This window comes from Eschrichtius robustus, chromosome 11 (assembly GCF_028021215.1).
Source record: "Eschrichtius robustus isolate mEscRob2 chromosome 11, mEscRob2.pri, whole genome shotgun sequence".
NCBI classification, from domain to species: domain Eukaryota; kingdom Metazoa; phylum Chordata; class Mammalia; order Artiodactyla; family Eschrichtiidae; genus Eschrichtius; species Eschrichtius robustus.
The window spans coordinates 8047278-8062161 of NC_090834.1; the positions used below are offsets into that span (position 1 = coordinate 8047278).

The 14884-nt window shown below is 40.3% G+C and overlaps 2 protein-coding genes across 8 annotated transcripts; one reads left to right on the forward strand and one right to left on the reverse strand.

The window, feature by feature from the left end:
• The first annotated feature begins 662 nt into the window (after positions 1 to 662).
• PUS3 (pseudouridine synthase 3) lies at positions 663 to 9249 on the forward strand. 3 transcript variants are annotated; one of them, XM_068555741.1, is made up of 6 exons: positions 693 to 712; positions 2020 to 2134; positions 6747 to 7167; positions 7283 to 7848; positions 8413 to 8603; positions 8720 to 9249. In XM_068555741.1, exons 3-6 carry the CDS (start codon positions 6793 to 6795, stop codon positions 9028 to 9030), a joined length of 1443 nt encoding a protein of 480 aa, XP_068411842.1. In that variant the 5' UTR covers positions 693 to 712; positions 2020 to 2134; positions 6747 to 6792; the 3' UTR covers positions 9031 to 9249. The 3 variants fall into 3 exon arrangements, with proteins under 3 accessions (XP_068411841.1, XP_068411842.1, XP_068411843.1); XM_068555740.1 differs by lacking the exon at positions 2020 to 2134 and having other exon boundaries at positions 663 to 712; XM_068555742.1 differs by lacking the exon at positions 693 to 712 and having other exon boundaries at positions 2005 to 2134.
• Positions 2672 to 14870, reverse strand: HYLS1 (HYLS1 centriolar and ciliogenesis associated). Of its 5 annotated transcripts, XM_068555744.1 has the most exons (5): positions 14742 to 14870; positions 11417 to 11466; positions 8510 to 8592; positions 6112 to 6229; positions 2672 to 3987 (listed from the first exon to the last, which is right to left on the reverse strand). In XM_068555744.1, the coding sequence occupies exons 4-5, from the start codon at positions 6123 to 6125 to the stop codon at positions 3060 to 3062; spliced, it is 942 nt and encodes a 313-aa protein (XP_068411845.1). In that variant the 5' UTR covers positions 6126 to 6229; positions 8510 to 8592; positions 11417 to 11466; positions 14742 to 14870; the 3' UTR covers positions 2672 to 3059. The 5 variants fall into 5 exon arrangements, with proteins under 5 accessions (XP_068411845.1, XP_068411844.1, XP_068411848.1 ...); XM_068555743.1 differs by lacking the exon at positions 8510 to 8592; XM_068555747.1 differs by lacking the exon at positions 6112 to 6229.
• Between the last annotated feature and the right edge of the window lie 14 nt (positions 14871 to 14884).

Here is a 14884-nt window from a genome sequence, read left to right on the forward strand (position 1 = left end):
ATTTTCATTTTAATTCTGATACGCGCCTCTTGGTAAAGCAATCCGGAGAAAACCGTTTCCCTTTCGGTACAACCTTCACCTCCTACCTTCACCTGCATAATCCGGGATAGATTCTGTGCACTAATGACTGCTAAATTTGGACAAAAGAACCAAATCCCCACCCCTCCCCCACCGCCAGTTTTCTAACTGGAATCTTGCGGTTTCGATCAGCATCTCTAGAAAAACGCACAAACAAAACCTAGTTATGATCTCTCCGTGGTACTGAAGCAAGACTCCCCATCCCTGTTCGGTCACTCTCGGACACCTCAGTCGTCTGTTTTGAGATGATCACATTCCTTTTCAGCCTTTCCATGTGGATTCTAATTGTAAATGTTTTTGACTCTCAATGATAACTTTCTACTAATTTAAGTACGAATAAAATCAGACCAAGTTCTTTAATTTTAGTTTTCTATTACTTTAGCGCACTAGAAATTATCCTTTTATTCTTGTCCTACCGCAGGACCCAGATTCTGCCTTGTTGGAGGTGGACAAATGGTGACTAGATTAGAAAACATTAGGCAGATTTCAGCGTCAAGCCTGCACTCCCGGCTCTTAGAACTACATTTCCCATGAAGATGGACTACATTTCCCATGAGGCCCCGGACGCGCGCGTAGACGACGCAAAGGGACAGCTTCCTGTCTCGAGAAAAGCTGCGTGGCCGACGACCGGAAGGTAAATGTGGGGGTTTTGGGGTGGGTTATTTTCTGGGTCCTTCAAAGGGGAGCGGGCAGATGGACAAACGGATGGACGTTTCTTTCTTCCCTCTAAGCCCCTGTTCCCATACCTTGATCTTTTCAGGAAAGCACTCTTTAGAGCATGGAAATGGGAACTCGCTAAAGACCGTGTTTTTGTGTCTGGTGCTTCTTGGAGCACTTGTCAGAAACGTGCAGCAGTAGGAGCTTCTTTAATTCGATTCCTTGAGGGCCCTGGGACTGCGGAGTGTAATCTCTTCTGCCTCAGTTAGACTTTTGTTTGCTCATAAAACGAAATATTAGTAGAGGTCGGGATCCCAGTAGTATGTGGGGTGGGCAGGCGTGGCAACGATTTTCAAATTGTTTGGGGGATTACTTTCCAGTATTAATGATCATAGTGCGTGTTTCCTAATCCTTTGGCTATTACCCCTGCTTCCTTCTTTGGTTTAAAAGTTTATCATGGGGAATGCTCTTTCTACTATTTACACTGGTTACTAATATTTTCGAGACTAAACCTTTTTAACTTCAAAAAATACATCGAAAGTCTAGCGACGGCTGTTTTAATATTTACAATCAATGCTTAGCGCACGCACGAAATTCCTTTGTGGTAATTTGGTGGCCCCCCTCCAGGTATTACATGGCTGTTTGGGAACCACTGTGCTTCACCCGTCAGGGGTCCTCTTTTCCCCAAAATGTCTTACTACTCGCTTAACCCCTTTGGACTAGTTTTTCGGTTATATAAGGGGTTGAACTAGGTAATCACTTCGGAAACTTTTTGATCCGGTAATATTGGTCTTTGAGATATGATGTAAATCATTGTTTTGCTGTAAGTTGTATGTAAAAAGTGCCATGCGGCTTTTAACTTTTAAAGAAGAGAGGTTTAAATAAAAACTACCTTTAATCCCACCACCTAGAGTTAGGTGTGTTGATCTTTCCTTGTGCCTTGCGTGTGCAGTATGACTGAGATTGTACGGTACAGTTTGCAACTTGATTGACCTAATTTGCATTTTTCTATTAGCTTACCATAGATTTCCAGTGACTAATAGTCTAACGTTTAATTATTTCACTGTTGTTGGGTAGTTTGCAGTTTTTACGTATTTGCAGTGAATGTATCCTACATATATCTTTGAGTCACTGATTCTTACTTTCCCTGATGAATGCCTAACGATGGAACTGGGTGAGTGAATGAATGAATAATGTCGCTTAAATATTACGGAGAAAATGTATTTTAGCAGATAGTAATGGTCAAGGTCATTCATTTTTGTTACACAGCTGTTTTTTTCCTAGAACAAGTAAGCTATTTCTGCTGTCACTCTTCTGGCTTAAATGCTAAAACTGACAACCTCCAGATTTTAGGTGTTTTTGGACCAGAAGCATCAGGAACAAATAGATCCAAGTTCAGGTGAGCTAAATTAGTGATTTGGTCTGTACCCTAATAGATCAGATTCATTTTGGTTATTATCTCTCCATCTGGTTCCAGCTGCTAGGAGTTTGAAGTTCTGTTGCAGAGTGGGAATAGCCTTCAAGTGACAGGCATAATTTCTAAGAAAATCTTAGTGGCAAATTATAAAAACTATGGCATTCTAGAAGTAACAAATGGAGGGCAATATATTGCTGAAATAATTCTGAAACAAAACTTGGGTTAGAATCTTGCACGTCACACAGTGCTGTAATTGAGCATCTATTAAAAATTATTAGAACAGTTAGCTGGATTTACTATATTCCTTTAGTAACGAAGGTTATCTATGCTGTTACCTTCCCTCCTTTAGGACTGTGTGTAAAGGGCAGGCTTTTGTTCATTCCCTTTGGCTCTCATTATTTAGGTGGTGAGAGTATGATGGGGAGTATGATTGGAAGCAGAATCATAACCTAGGTTTGAGATCATCTTTGGGAAGTATTTAAGTAACAATAAGGTCAAATTCACAAATTTCCAAAATTCTTTAATAGATAAGCTTACTACCCAGCAACTTTAAAAACACACTCATAAAAACAGCAACTCACACTGGCCAAAGGTAACAAGTTTATAAAACAGAAATAGTGCTGGCTTTGCTTACTAGTCTGACAAAACAGAAAGACCAGGTCTGTTTTTCTTTTCCTGGCATGATTCCTCTTGCAATTGCTAGGTATGAGTGGTAATTTGGAAGTTAAGTGGTATCCGATACCAATGTGACATATACCTAGGAAAGACCAGTGATGGGTGAAGTCCTCACTCTGTTCCATGGTCTTTCGAGTTAGTTGTTTCTATTTAAGTAAAAGGAGAGAGGTTAAGAACCAGGTTATCCCAAACAATGCTGTGAAAGGAGAGACAGGTTAAAAAAAAAAAAGACTTAAGAAGGAGAAAGAGGGAAGGGAAGCTTCTTGGGCATCACACCATTTGCAAGGTCACAACGAACACCCCAACGAAGGGCAGATCGTTTCTTCTCAGTTGGTACTAGGTAATTGTTTGGAACATATATGTGCTGAGGCTTGGATTGGTGTTCTGCACGACAAAGCATCTGCTCTCGGACACCCCAGCGTAATTCCTTCCTATGATCTTCACCAGGTAACCGCATCAAGTCCCAGTCTCGTTTATACTCAAAATAGCGGGCTACCCGGTCTACCTTGCCCCGGTTTCGGCTCAACTGGTCCAGCCTTGGGAGAATAAAGGACTTGGGTCGGCTGGCAACGATCAGGTCTTGTTCATAAGCTGGAGAGCCCATTTCTTCTCTTCGTAGACAGCAAATGAGCTGATCTTGAGAAATTCCTTGGTATTCACGTGGTAGACTAAATTTTTGTGAAATATCAACTGGAGATTCCCTGTCATCCTGGAACTGCAGATTCATCAGCCTTTGTCTTAAGTCCCAGACATCCATGTCACTTTCTGTACCAGACTCTGATTCACTGATGATCGACTCATCCGTCACTAATACTTCCCCACCTGGCTTTCGACGCAGCACCTTTCTCTTCATCACGGGCTTTCGGAGTCTTTGGGAGGCCTCTGAGACTGCTTCTGAAGAGGCATTGCTGTCTATATGTGGGTAATGCAGTTGCACAGGAAGAGCAGGTCGCGTTCCTGGGGTTACTGAGGCTTTACTGTAGGGATCACATGGGATGCACTGGGCTGCTCTCCTGACACCCCCCTCACCCTGCCCTGCACAGATACGGGTAAAAGCTGTAGCAGCTGCTAACATTCGTTCTTCTGGATCCATATTGGCCCATTTTTGTCCATCAGGTCCCACAAGTTCCTCCACTGCTTCCCCTACACTGTAGGACCTTCTGCAAGAGAAAACACGGATCAGTTTTCCAGTAATAAATTTCCAGTTCAAAAATCGTTCATTCCCTTCTTGTGTACTATTTTATAGCAGTGAAATGGAGAAAGAATGGCTAAGGCAGTCATAAGTAGAACAGTTAAGTATATAGTAAAATACAGATTAGTACGGGCAGTAGGGGAGCACTTTGGAGGGGCATTAACTCAACTCGAGAGTTTATTAACCGCTTTCATTTCCACTCTCTTATTCACTCCCACTTTTACTGCCTGGTAGTCTTGCCACCTTTAGTAGCTCCTAGGATAGGTGAGTTCAGGCATGAGAAAAGCTCAAGAGACTAATGATATGGGGCACAATACTTAATGTACATTATGTAACTTGTACTTAGAGGGACACTTTATGTATCCAGCACTGTTTTTCGTGCTTCACATTTATTAAATTCGTGTAATCCTCACAACTGTGGGATAGGTACTCTTAGTATCCTCTTTTCACAGATGAGTAACATGAGGCATTGAGAGATCAAACAGCCCAAGGTTACACAGCTAATAAGTGGTGGAGCTGGAATTCTAACTCAGGCAGTCTGGATTCAGAGTCCTTGCTTTTAACCATGAGAGTGATTTAATTCAAAAAACCATCACAAAAGCAGTAATATAAATGCATACACTCCTTATGCTTAAGAAATAACACGCCTTCAGCTGCCAAGCTAACTATGTTCATCCCAACAGCCTGTCACTGAATTAACTTTTAGTACCCAAACCAACCAGTCAAATACCCAATGCCAGTTTCCTGACTGGATCTAGAATAGGTATCTACTGCCCAGTATTTCCTGTGTCTCTACTATTTTTCTTCTTAAGCTGAAAAACGAATACATATACATGTAGTTTAAAGCAAGGACTCCCCACCTCACACCACCCAAACCAAGTTTCACTCTCAAAGGCAGCTTCTTATAATTTCTCCAGTAATTTTCCATATTCATATGCACTTTTATACCATAAAGGAACATATTATACAACTCTTCTGAACCTTAAAGATAGTCTTGGTGATCCAGCTGTTTCAGTACATGTAGACATACTTCATTTTGTTTAAAGGTACACGGAATTCCAGTGTAAGGATGTACCATAATTTATTCAGCCTGTCCCTGACTGATTTTAGACTTAGTCTTTTGTTCTTAAAAACGAATGTTACAACAAATATCTTGTAAGTTTTTACATACTTGTGCAAGCATATGTGTACGTTAAATTTCTAGAAATGGAATAGGTGGGTCAGAAGGTATGTATGTGCTCAATTTTGATAGCTGTTGCTAGATGCCCCCTAAAGAAGTTGTACTGAGTGTATATTCCAGATCTAGTTTCTCCTTCCTCTCTCCAAGGTGGTATACTATCAAACCCTCTCCTCTCTTTGCAGTCAGTTTGGTAAAGAAAATACTTCTCATATAAATTGGCATTTATTTAAATTGAATAAATTTGAGCATCTTTTCATACATTTACAAGTTTTTTTTCCCTTTTGTATGAAATGCTTGTTTCCATTTACCTCTCAGGTTGTTGGATTTTTTTCTTGTTGATCTTTATATTAAAACTGATTTATATATTCATGGAATACATACCATCTTTACATTTTTCTTGCCAGTTATTTACCTTCTGACTTTTTGCTGGTAGAAACATATTTTTAGGTAGTCACATTTTTTTGGTTTTCTACAGTTTCTGGGTTTCTACAGTGCCTTACTTATAAATGCCTTTCCTACTTCAACAAGATTATAAGAAAGTTATCTCATGTTTTCTTCTAGTACTTTTATAGTTTCATTTTTTACATTTAAACTTTTCATCTATCATAGATACAGAAACTCAAAGAGCAAAAAACTAAATGAGCTACCTAGACTTAGATAACCTAGTCAGCCTTAGAACAGATGTGGAGATGATATTCTTTAACTAAAGTAACCATCAGTCAAAGATTGTCTAGTACTGTCCCAGTATTATAGATATAGTACAGTTGTCCTCAGATTATTGCAATATGCCAGGAATTTCAACACTGATATCTAAATTATATTATCTAGAGTGACTTTTAACTGCTAGAGGTACAGAAATCTTTTATCAGGACATGCATTAAATTTGACTTAAAGATCTTGATGCTTAATTACCTTCTTTCTGCCATCAAAACTGCTTAAAGTAGGAAAATCTTGACTCCAGATTCTACTTCCAGTATGAAGTACAATCACTGACAAGTTTCTTCCATCAAGCCAGCTCTTATTGTACCACCTTTAAGATGGAACTGAGTATTAGATTGAACATACAAGCCACTAATTTTATCTGAAATATTGGAAAACAATAGAAACTTGGAGTAGACATAAATATTCCATATAAACAGATCTTATGATTGGAAAGATGGGACAAATATAATGAGAAGTCAAAAGGAAATGTTTTAGGGGAAAAAATATCAGTAACATCCGTCCTCAGTCGTCTCAGCTCATGAAGAAGAGAGAAATGAAATCTACATATTCTGTAAATTCTGACTACTCTTAACAATGCTAGCTGAATTATTTTTTTGATGCTACTTTCCCTTTCCACTGTGAATTGGCCAGACAGGATGGAAAAGAGTTAACAGCTGGATGATCAACCCATAATAAAGCTAATGCTTGTATCCCTGGGCAGAATCAAAAGTCCATATCCTTTAGGCATCAAATTAAATCTTACATACTATTTGAACATAATGGAATGATATTGACATCACCAAAGCAATCAGCACTAAAATTGTACCTCTTTACTCTCTTTTCAGATAGGGTGGATCTCTATGATTTGTTTATTCCTGAGGTTGTCTTATCATGGCTGAAAATGACATAGAAAGAATCCAGACTGAGAAACTCCTAAAAAGAGTGCAAGAACTGGAGCAGGAGGTACAAAGACTTAAAAAAGAACAGGCCAACAACAAGGACTCAAACGTTAGAGAAAATTCTTCAGGAGCTGTAAAAGCTAAGCGTGCATTTGATTTCAGCGCTCACAGTCGAAGACATGTAGCCCTAAAGATAGCTTATCTGGGCTGGGGATATCAGGGCTTTGCCAGTCAGGAAAACACAAACAATACAATAGAAGAGAAACTGTTTGAGGCTCTAACCAAGACTCGACTAGTAGAAAACAGACAGACATCCAACTATCACCGGTGTGGGCGAACGGACAAAGGAGTTAGTGCCTTTGGACAGGTAAGGGCCATTGTACTGTTCCACAAAGCGAGCAATACCAATATATTCTAGGTGTACATACTGAGGATTCAGATTATTTGTGTCTGTAAAACAATATCTTTCTCTGTTTCCACAGGTGATTTCTCTTGACCTACGTTCTCACTTTCCAAAGGGCAGGGATTCAGAGGATTTTAATTTAAAAGATGAAGTCAACGATGCAGCTATAGAGATCCGTTATACCCACATTCTCAATCGGGTGCTCCCTCCAGACATCCGTGTACTGGCCTGGGCTCCCGTAGAACCTAGCTTCAGTGCTAGGTTCAGCTGTCTTGAGAGGACCTACCGCTATTTCTTCCCTTGTGCTGACTTAGACATTGTAACCATGAACTATGCAGCTCAGAAGTACGTTGGCACACATGATTTTAGGAACTTATGTAAAATGGATGTAGCCAACGGGGTGATTAATTTTCAGAGGACTATTCTGTCCGCTCAAGTGCAGCTAGTAGGCCAGAGCCTGGCTGAGGAGAGATGGCAAGAACCCTTTCAGTTATGTCAGTTTGAAGTGATTGGCCAGGCATTCCTTTACCATCAAGTCCGCTGTATGATGGCTATCCTTTTTCTGATTGGCCAAGGAATGGAGAAGCCAGAGGTTATTGATGAGCTGCTGAACATAGAGAAAAATCCCCAGAAGCCTCAATACAGGTAAGTTTAAAAAAAGTGAAACAAGGAAACACCCAGACCCCCAAAATAAAACAGCTATTGCCCTGAGATATGTAAGAATATATTTTAAAATATTCTTCCTCTCCCCACCATTGTTTAAATAACTAAGTCTCTGATCCTGCCTTCATGAAGCTTTTACTCTTAACTTGTAGAATGTTATGAACATGTAGCAGGGAGTGGTATCTTTTAATTTTCTTCTGTTACTGTTCTATCCCTTCAGTAAGAAACCGGTGTTTGGACCAGGCCCCTTAAATAGTTTTATAGCATTATGGTGGGGCCGAGTCAGCTCACTTCTAGGTGACTTGTTACCACTGAAATTTAATGTAGACCAAGCCTAACTAGTTGATCCATGGTTTGCTGCCTTTTTCTTTTTTTAATTATAAAGTTGTTCCAGGTTAGGGATGGTGTTTTATTTTCTTAACTGTTAGATACTCAATATTGACAAAGTTTTCCCCCTCCTTTTAACCCAACTAATCCTGTTTTTTAAGAATTGTTGGATGGCTGCTGTGTATTCTCATACTCTGTTTCTTCTCTCTTTCTCTCTAGTATGGCTGTAGAATTTCCTTTAGTCTTGTATGACTGTAAGTTTGAAAATATTAAGTGGATCTATGACCGGGAAGTTCAGGAGTTCAATGTTACCCACCTTCAGCAACTCTGGGCTAATCATGCTGTTAAAACTCAGATGCTGTATAGTATGCTACAAGGACTGGACTCTGTTGCGGTACCCTGTAGGACAGGTATGACAGGGAACCAGAGTTATACAGGGTTATGGGGGAGGGAGATTCACATAAAGTTTGGAGGTGATTCTATTGTGGTAAAGTATCCATGTAATGCTTGATTGTATACATTATAGGACCAAAGATGGATGGAGTGATAGAATGGAGAAATGTTAAGCCCTCTGTCATAAAGCAGACCAGTGCCTTTGTAGAAGGAGTGAAAATGCGCACTTATAAGCCCCTAATGGATCGTCCTAAATGCCAAGGATTAGAATCCCGGATCCAGCATTTTGTACGTAGGGGACGCATTGAGCACCCACATTTATTCCATGACGAAGAAACAAAAGCCAAAAGGGACTGTAATGACACACGAGAGGAAGAAAATACTATTTTGGAGAAACCAACAAAGAGAGTTTGTGTTGATACAGAAATTAAAAGCATCATTTAACCATAGAGAACTCACCAAGATCTAGGAGGCAACAAAAAACCATTAGGCTAAAGAAGTTCTTGCTTGAATAAGAAAGAATTTAAACATTCTTTCATTCCTGTCCAAGAGAATTAGAGATGGAAGAAGCAAAAAGTAATTTTAAAATGGACATATGTTTACATACACCTGGAAACCTGTGCCTTGTGTTCACATTCATTAAAGCCAGATCTTGCAAGTGTCTGATTTGTTGTGCTGTCCTTTTTAAAAGCAAATGAGATATTTACTACTCATCTGAATTCTCATAAAGAGCTTTGCCCAAGTGTCAAAAATTGAAAATACAAAATTTAGTAAGTGATATATTTGATTAACTGGTTTAGTGCCAGGCAAGATACCTGAAAATGACCCAAGTGGGTAAGGCACAGCATCTCTCATGAAGCTTATTATCAGTCTAGTGCTGTGTGAGCCACAAATTGTCTCTGTTGCATAGTCCTTTTATTTTTTTAAATTTTTTATAAAGGATATTTTTTCTTTTTTAAAAAAATTTATTTATTTATTTTTGGCTGTGTTGGGTCTTCGTTTCTGTGCGAGGGCTTTCTCTAGTTGCGGCAAGTGGGGGCCACTCTTCATCGCGGTGCGCGGGCCTCTCACTATCGCGGCCTCTCTTGTTGCGGAGCACAGGCTCCAGACGCGCAGGCTCAGTAGTTGTGGCTCATGAGCCCAGTTGCTCCGCGGCATGTGGGAACTTCCCGGACCAGGGCTCGAACCCGTGTCCCCTGCATTGGCAGGCAGATTCTCAACCACTGCGCCACCAGGGAAGCCCCCCCCCCTTTTTTTTAACATTTTACACGTGCAGAAAAAACTCTTAGCCCACGGGCCATATAAAAACAGGCCATGCAGTTTACCAATCCCTGGCCTAGTGGTTTAAGGAAAGCTCTTATAAAGAGGAGACATGCAAGCTAAATCTTGCAGAACAAGGGGGAGTCAATTAAAGTGGGGATAAAGTAGCAGAGCTTTAATTGTGTTTAAGGCAGAAGATGCAGCTGTATAAAAGGTTAAAGGTTACAGCATTTGCATTCAGGTAACTGTAAATACAGTAGTACGGCTTCAGAGTGACAACAGCACAGTTAGGAAAGGTAAGCAAGGGTCATGTTTTAGACCCTTGTAGGCCTTCCTAAAAAAGCTTAAATTTTACCTTGAGAGGCCACTGGAAAAAAAAAAATTAAGAGCCAGAATTGTGTAGGAAAAATATTGCTCTGGGTTTACTGTGCATTGCAAGAGGGCAAGACAGTGGGACCAATTAAGAGGCTGTTGGAGCAATCAAGGAAATAGATGATGACGGCCTAGACTAGATTTGCAGAAAGGGGAACGGACACAAGTAGGTGAATTTGAGATTAAGAAAGGAGAAGCAACAGGACTTCGTGGTTGAGTGAGTGTGATGTTTAAAGCAGGGACCTTTCAGGATAACTCCTACATTTCAGATTTAAGCACATTCTGGAGACACACACTAGGACAGGAAAATGAGGTGGGGCTTTGCTTGTTCTCAAAGTTGATAAGTAACCCTCAAAATATGACTTATAAACACCAATATTCATTCAGAAGAGTTTAAAGTTCTCTTAAATAATACATTATCCTTTATAGCAATTAAAACAATAAACATCAAAGTAAATGAAGTCAGACCTTCTGCCTCAATAGTAACAATTTTCATCACATCAGAGTGCATTGCTAGTCCACATTTATGATATAATACTATATACTATATGAGATCCAAAGTTTTATTTACCGCCAACAAATAATTAGTTTGTTCCTACCTATATTCAAAACTCCAGGTATACAAATATGATTTATACCCTCAAGCTGCTAGGTAAAATATAATAATAGATGGGACAATTAGAAACAAAACTAACATAGAAATAGTACACTGATGCTCAGTAGTGGATGGGCCACAGAAAGAAGACTTCACTGAAAGGGTTCCAAGTTTAGGAAATAAAATAGTATAAGGAAGTGAAGTGACCCTGTAGTTTTGAAGAGCAAGAAGACACAATAGCTTTTACATTCTAGCAGAGTAGGAACCAGAAAAGAGCCCCATTTTAGAGATGGGGAAATAGCTGGACGAAGTAAGATTTTTTCTAAATTGCCAATTGTACGATCCAGGTCTTCTGGAGTTTGAATCACGTCATCAGTTTTTGGGACTTGATCTGCCAACATTTCATAATACCCTAAATGTCCTTAAAATATGATTGCTTTCTCCTTTAATTTTGATGTAAAGATAGCGTAAATGTCCTTAAAATATGACTGCTTTCTCCTTTAATTTTGATGTAAAGATAGCGTAATCACTGAGCATAGCAAAATATCCCCACTTAAACATGTAAAGACAAACCAAAGCATTTTATTTTTTTCAGGTGCCTACCTTATTTCAATGTACTTTCACTGGCATTAGTTTTCAAGTCAAAGAAAAACCTAGAAAAGAACAGAGTTTAGGGAATCACTCAAAAAAAAAAAATCAACTATAAAGAAATGATACATGGGACAAAAAGCACTAACTAAAAAGCCATGCTTAGCAGATTCTATAGAAGCAAAAGAGAGGATCAGGGTCTTTGATCTTTTTTTTTAAAAATAAATTTATTTATTTATTTTTGGCTGCGTTGAGTCTTCGTTGCTGCATGCAGGCTTTCTCTAGCTGCAGCAAGTGGGGGCTACTCTTCGTTGCAGTGAGTGTGCTTCTTACTGTGGTGGCTTCTCTTGTTGCGGAGCACAGGCTCTAGGCGCGCGGGCTCAGTAGTTGTGGCACACGGGCTCAGTAGTTGTGGCACACGGGCTTAGTTGCTCCGCGGCATGCGGGATCTTCCTGAACAAGGGATCGAACCCATGTCCTTAACCACTGCGCCACCAGGGAAGTCCAGGGTCTTTGATCTTAAGTGAAATCCTTTCAAGGTTAACCAGGTTATATTATCAAATCTAGAAGAATAAGGATCTAATGACATTACTTTTGGCAGTTACCCACAGAAAAACTCAGGACAATCATCATAGATGAAGCAAATCAGAAGTCCCAAAATGTAACTTTGAAGAATTACTTCATTTATCTGTATTGTATAATACGTTGTATAAATTCCAGAGTCAGACCGATGGTAGGCACTAAATGAATGTGAGAAGTAAAGTAGGGCTTAGCTTTTTCTTTCTTCACTGGAAAAATGGAAGGAATTATTTCAACAGGTTGTGAAGTTTAAATGAGATTTTATATGTATATGTTTTTATAGATATTACATATGTAATATATATAACATGTAATATACAAGTATATATATTATGTATATAAATAAAGTGGTGCTTTGTGAGAAGTATTACACCATTCATTTCAATGTTCATGCAATACAAAACTACCTACTAAAAAGATAAACACAGAACAGAGGAAAGTAGGGACAGAAATGGAACAGGACTCTGGGCTGGAATGGGCTGGAAGAATTCCAATACTAAAGCCCAAAGAGATTTTTTTATGGCATGTGTAGGATACTATACTATGATTAACGTGTTTTCTTTGCAGTTAAATTATTGTACACTTTTTCTTTCTCGAACGTATGAAGAAGATAGGTGTTTGCAAATAATAAAATATAAAATTTAATAAGGTCCACAAGTAGCTGTCAGTTTTTTCTTTCTTTTTAATATAAAGACCTGATAATCCTTTCTCCTTACTTAGGGGGAAACTTTCACATAGAAGCTAGCACAGCTTGTATTCTGTAGATAAATACAGATGATATTGACCAAAATACCCAACAGTACCTTCTGGTCAAAATCTTAAGCAATTCTGTGTCCCATGTTTACCTAGTTGCAAGTGAAAGGATTTTGAGTATGGAAGGGAAGGATTTTAAATTGGAATAGCGGGGCTGGATCACTAGTTAGATTCTAAACTTTGCTGGGAGGCTATTGCAGATTTAGAACAAATTTCTCTACCTCTCGGAAGGAAAGCACGCAGCTTCAAGAACAAAAGAAAACAAAACACCCTAAAAAAGACAACCATAATCCAAAGAGACAACAAACTAGTGGAAATACTGTAACAGGTTCAAAATCACTAATTCAAATTCCTATTAGAAGGCTATTAAAAGGTACAAACACCAGCAGAATAGGGAAAAGACAGATGATTTACTGAAGAAATAATGACTAATAAACATAGAAAAAGATGTTTCATCTCATTAATAATGCAAACAAAAACATTAAGCTATCCTTCTAGATTGGTAAGACTTTTCAGTACCCAGTGCTGGCTGGAGTGTGGAGAAATAAGTACTCTTACACTGTGTACTATGTGTGGGGGGAGGGTGCGGAGGGGAGATGACAGTTTTTCTAGAGGGCACTTTGGCACTATGAATCAGAATTTAAAATGTACCATAATTTCTAAGCCACAATCCGCTTCCAAGAAATTATTCTAAGGAGATAAACTGGACAAGAACGCAAACATGTACATGTACAAGTAACCACTACCATGCTATTTTCTGTTGATGAAGAAATTGGAAAAACAAATGTCCATCATTAGGGGATAGGTTAAATAATACATGGTGTAGTAGAGCCATAGCAAGAAATACCATGCATCCATTAAAAAATGATAATGCAGGGACTTCCCTGGTAGTTCAGTGGCTAAGACTCTGCACACCCAATGCAGGGGGCCTGGGTTCCAGCCCTGGTCGGGTAACTAGATCCCAGAGGCCGCAACTAAGAGTTCGCATGCCACAGTGAAGATCCCGCGTGCCACAACTAAGACCCGGCGCAGCCAAATAAAGAAATAAATAATTTTTTTAAATGATAATGCATATCTACATTTGGCATGGATCAAATCACTTATTCCTAAACTATTAGGGACTAAATAAGGCATAATCTGCTTTTTAAATGAATATACTTTGTTATATTCAAAATACACAATTATATAAAAACAAATACATTTTTCCAATCATGTAAACATATACTCATAATGAATACATCTTAAGTAAACCCAAATATGAACACTGATTTTTTTTTTTTTTGATCTGTGGCTGATGGAATCTCGAGTATTTTCCTCCTTTTTAAATATGTACTTAACAGTGCTTGGATTTATTTCTACAAATACTGAGATTGTATACTTCTTATAACCAGAAAAAAAAAAGTTGTTTTTCTTTCTTCATTCTGGGGCAGGACTATAGGATTCTTCAATTTTACACTTTCCTAACTCATTAGGGAAAGAGCTTCTCGCACTGTGACATCCGGAAGTTCATAAAAGGTGAAACTAGAGGGAGAGAAGACTTTTCTCCCTTCACGACGACAACAAAGACCAGAGTCTGCACCAGCTGGCCCGGGGCGTGGTTATCGTCTCGGACGCTCACGGCCTCCGGGGAAGCCGGCTGCCCCGCTGGCACCGGTTCCGCCGCCCACAGGCCCCTCGGCCCCGTCCACCTCGCAGAGCGGCGACCACGAGGGTGCTCGCCGCTGCGGGGGCCGGGTTGGCAGTGGACCGGAAGCTGGCGCACATCGTGACCTCGAGGGGTCGAACGCGCCGGGGGCACGCACGGCGCCGCTCACACGTGCCTCCGCAGGCCGCACACCTGGGCTCGGCCGGAGCGTCAAGGCTCCGTACGGCGCGCTGGGGAGACCGGCAGCCAGGGGAGGGAAACTCCAATGCCGCGCTACTCAGAACCTGATCTCTCCACAGCTGTGGGCGGGCGGGCGGCCCTGGGGAGCCCGTGCACCGTCTCTCCCCGCTTTTGCCCGCTTACCGGTCCAGCAGACGTCCAGCGGCCGCACCGAGTCCCACCGCCCCGCTACCGTAGTACCGCAGGTTTCAGTTAGCGTCCCACAGCTCGCGCAGGCGCACGGCCCGCAAACGCGCCCAGGCTACCGTTAACCGCCCAGCCGCCCA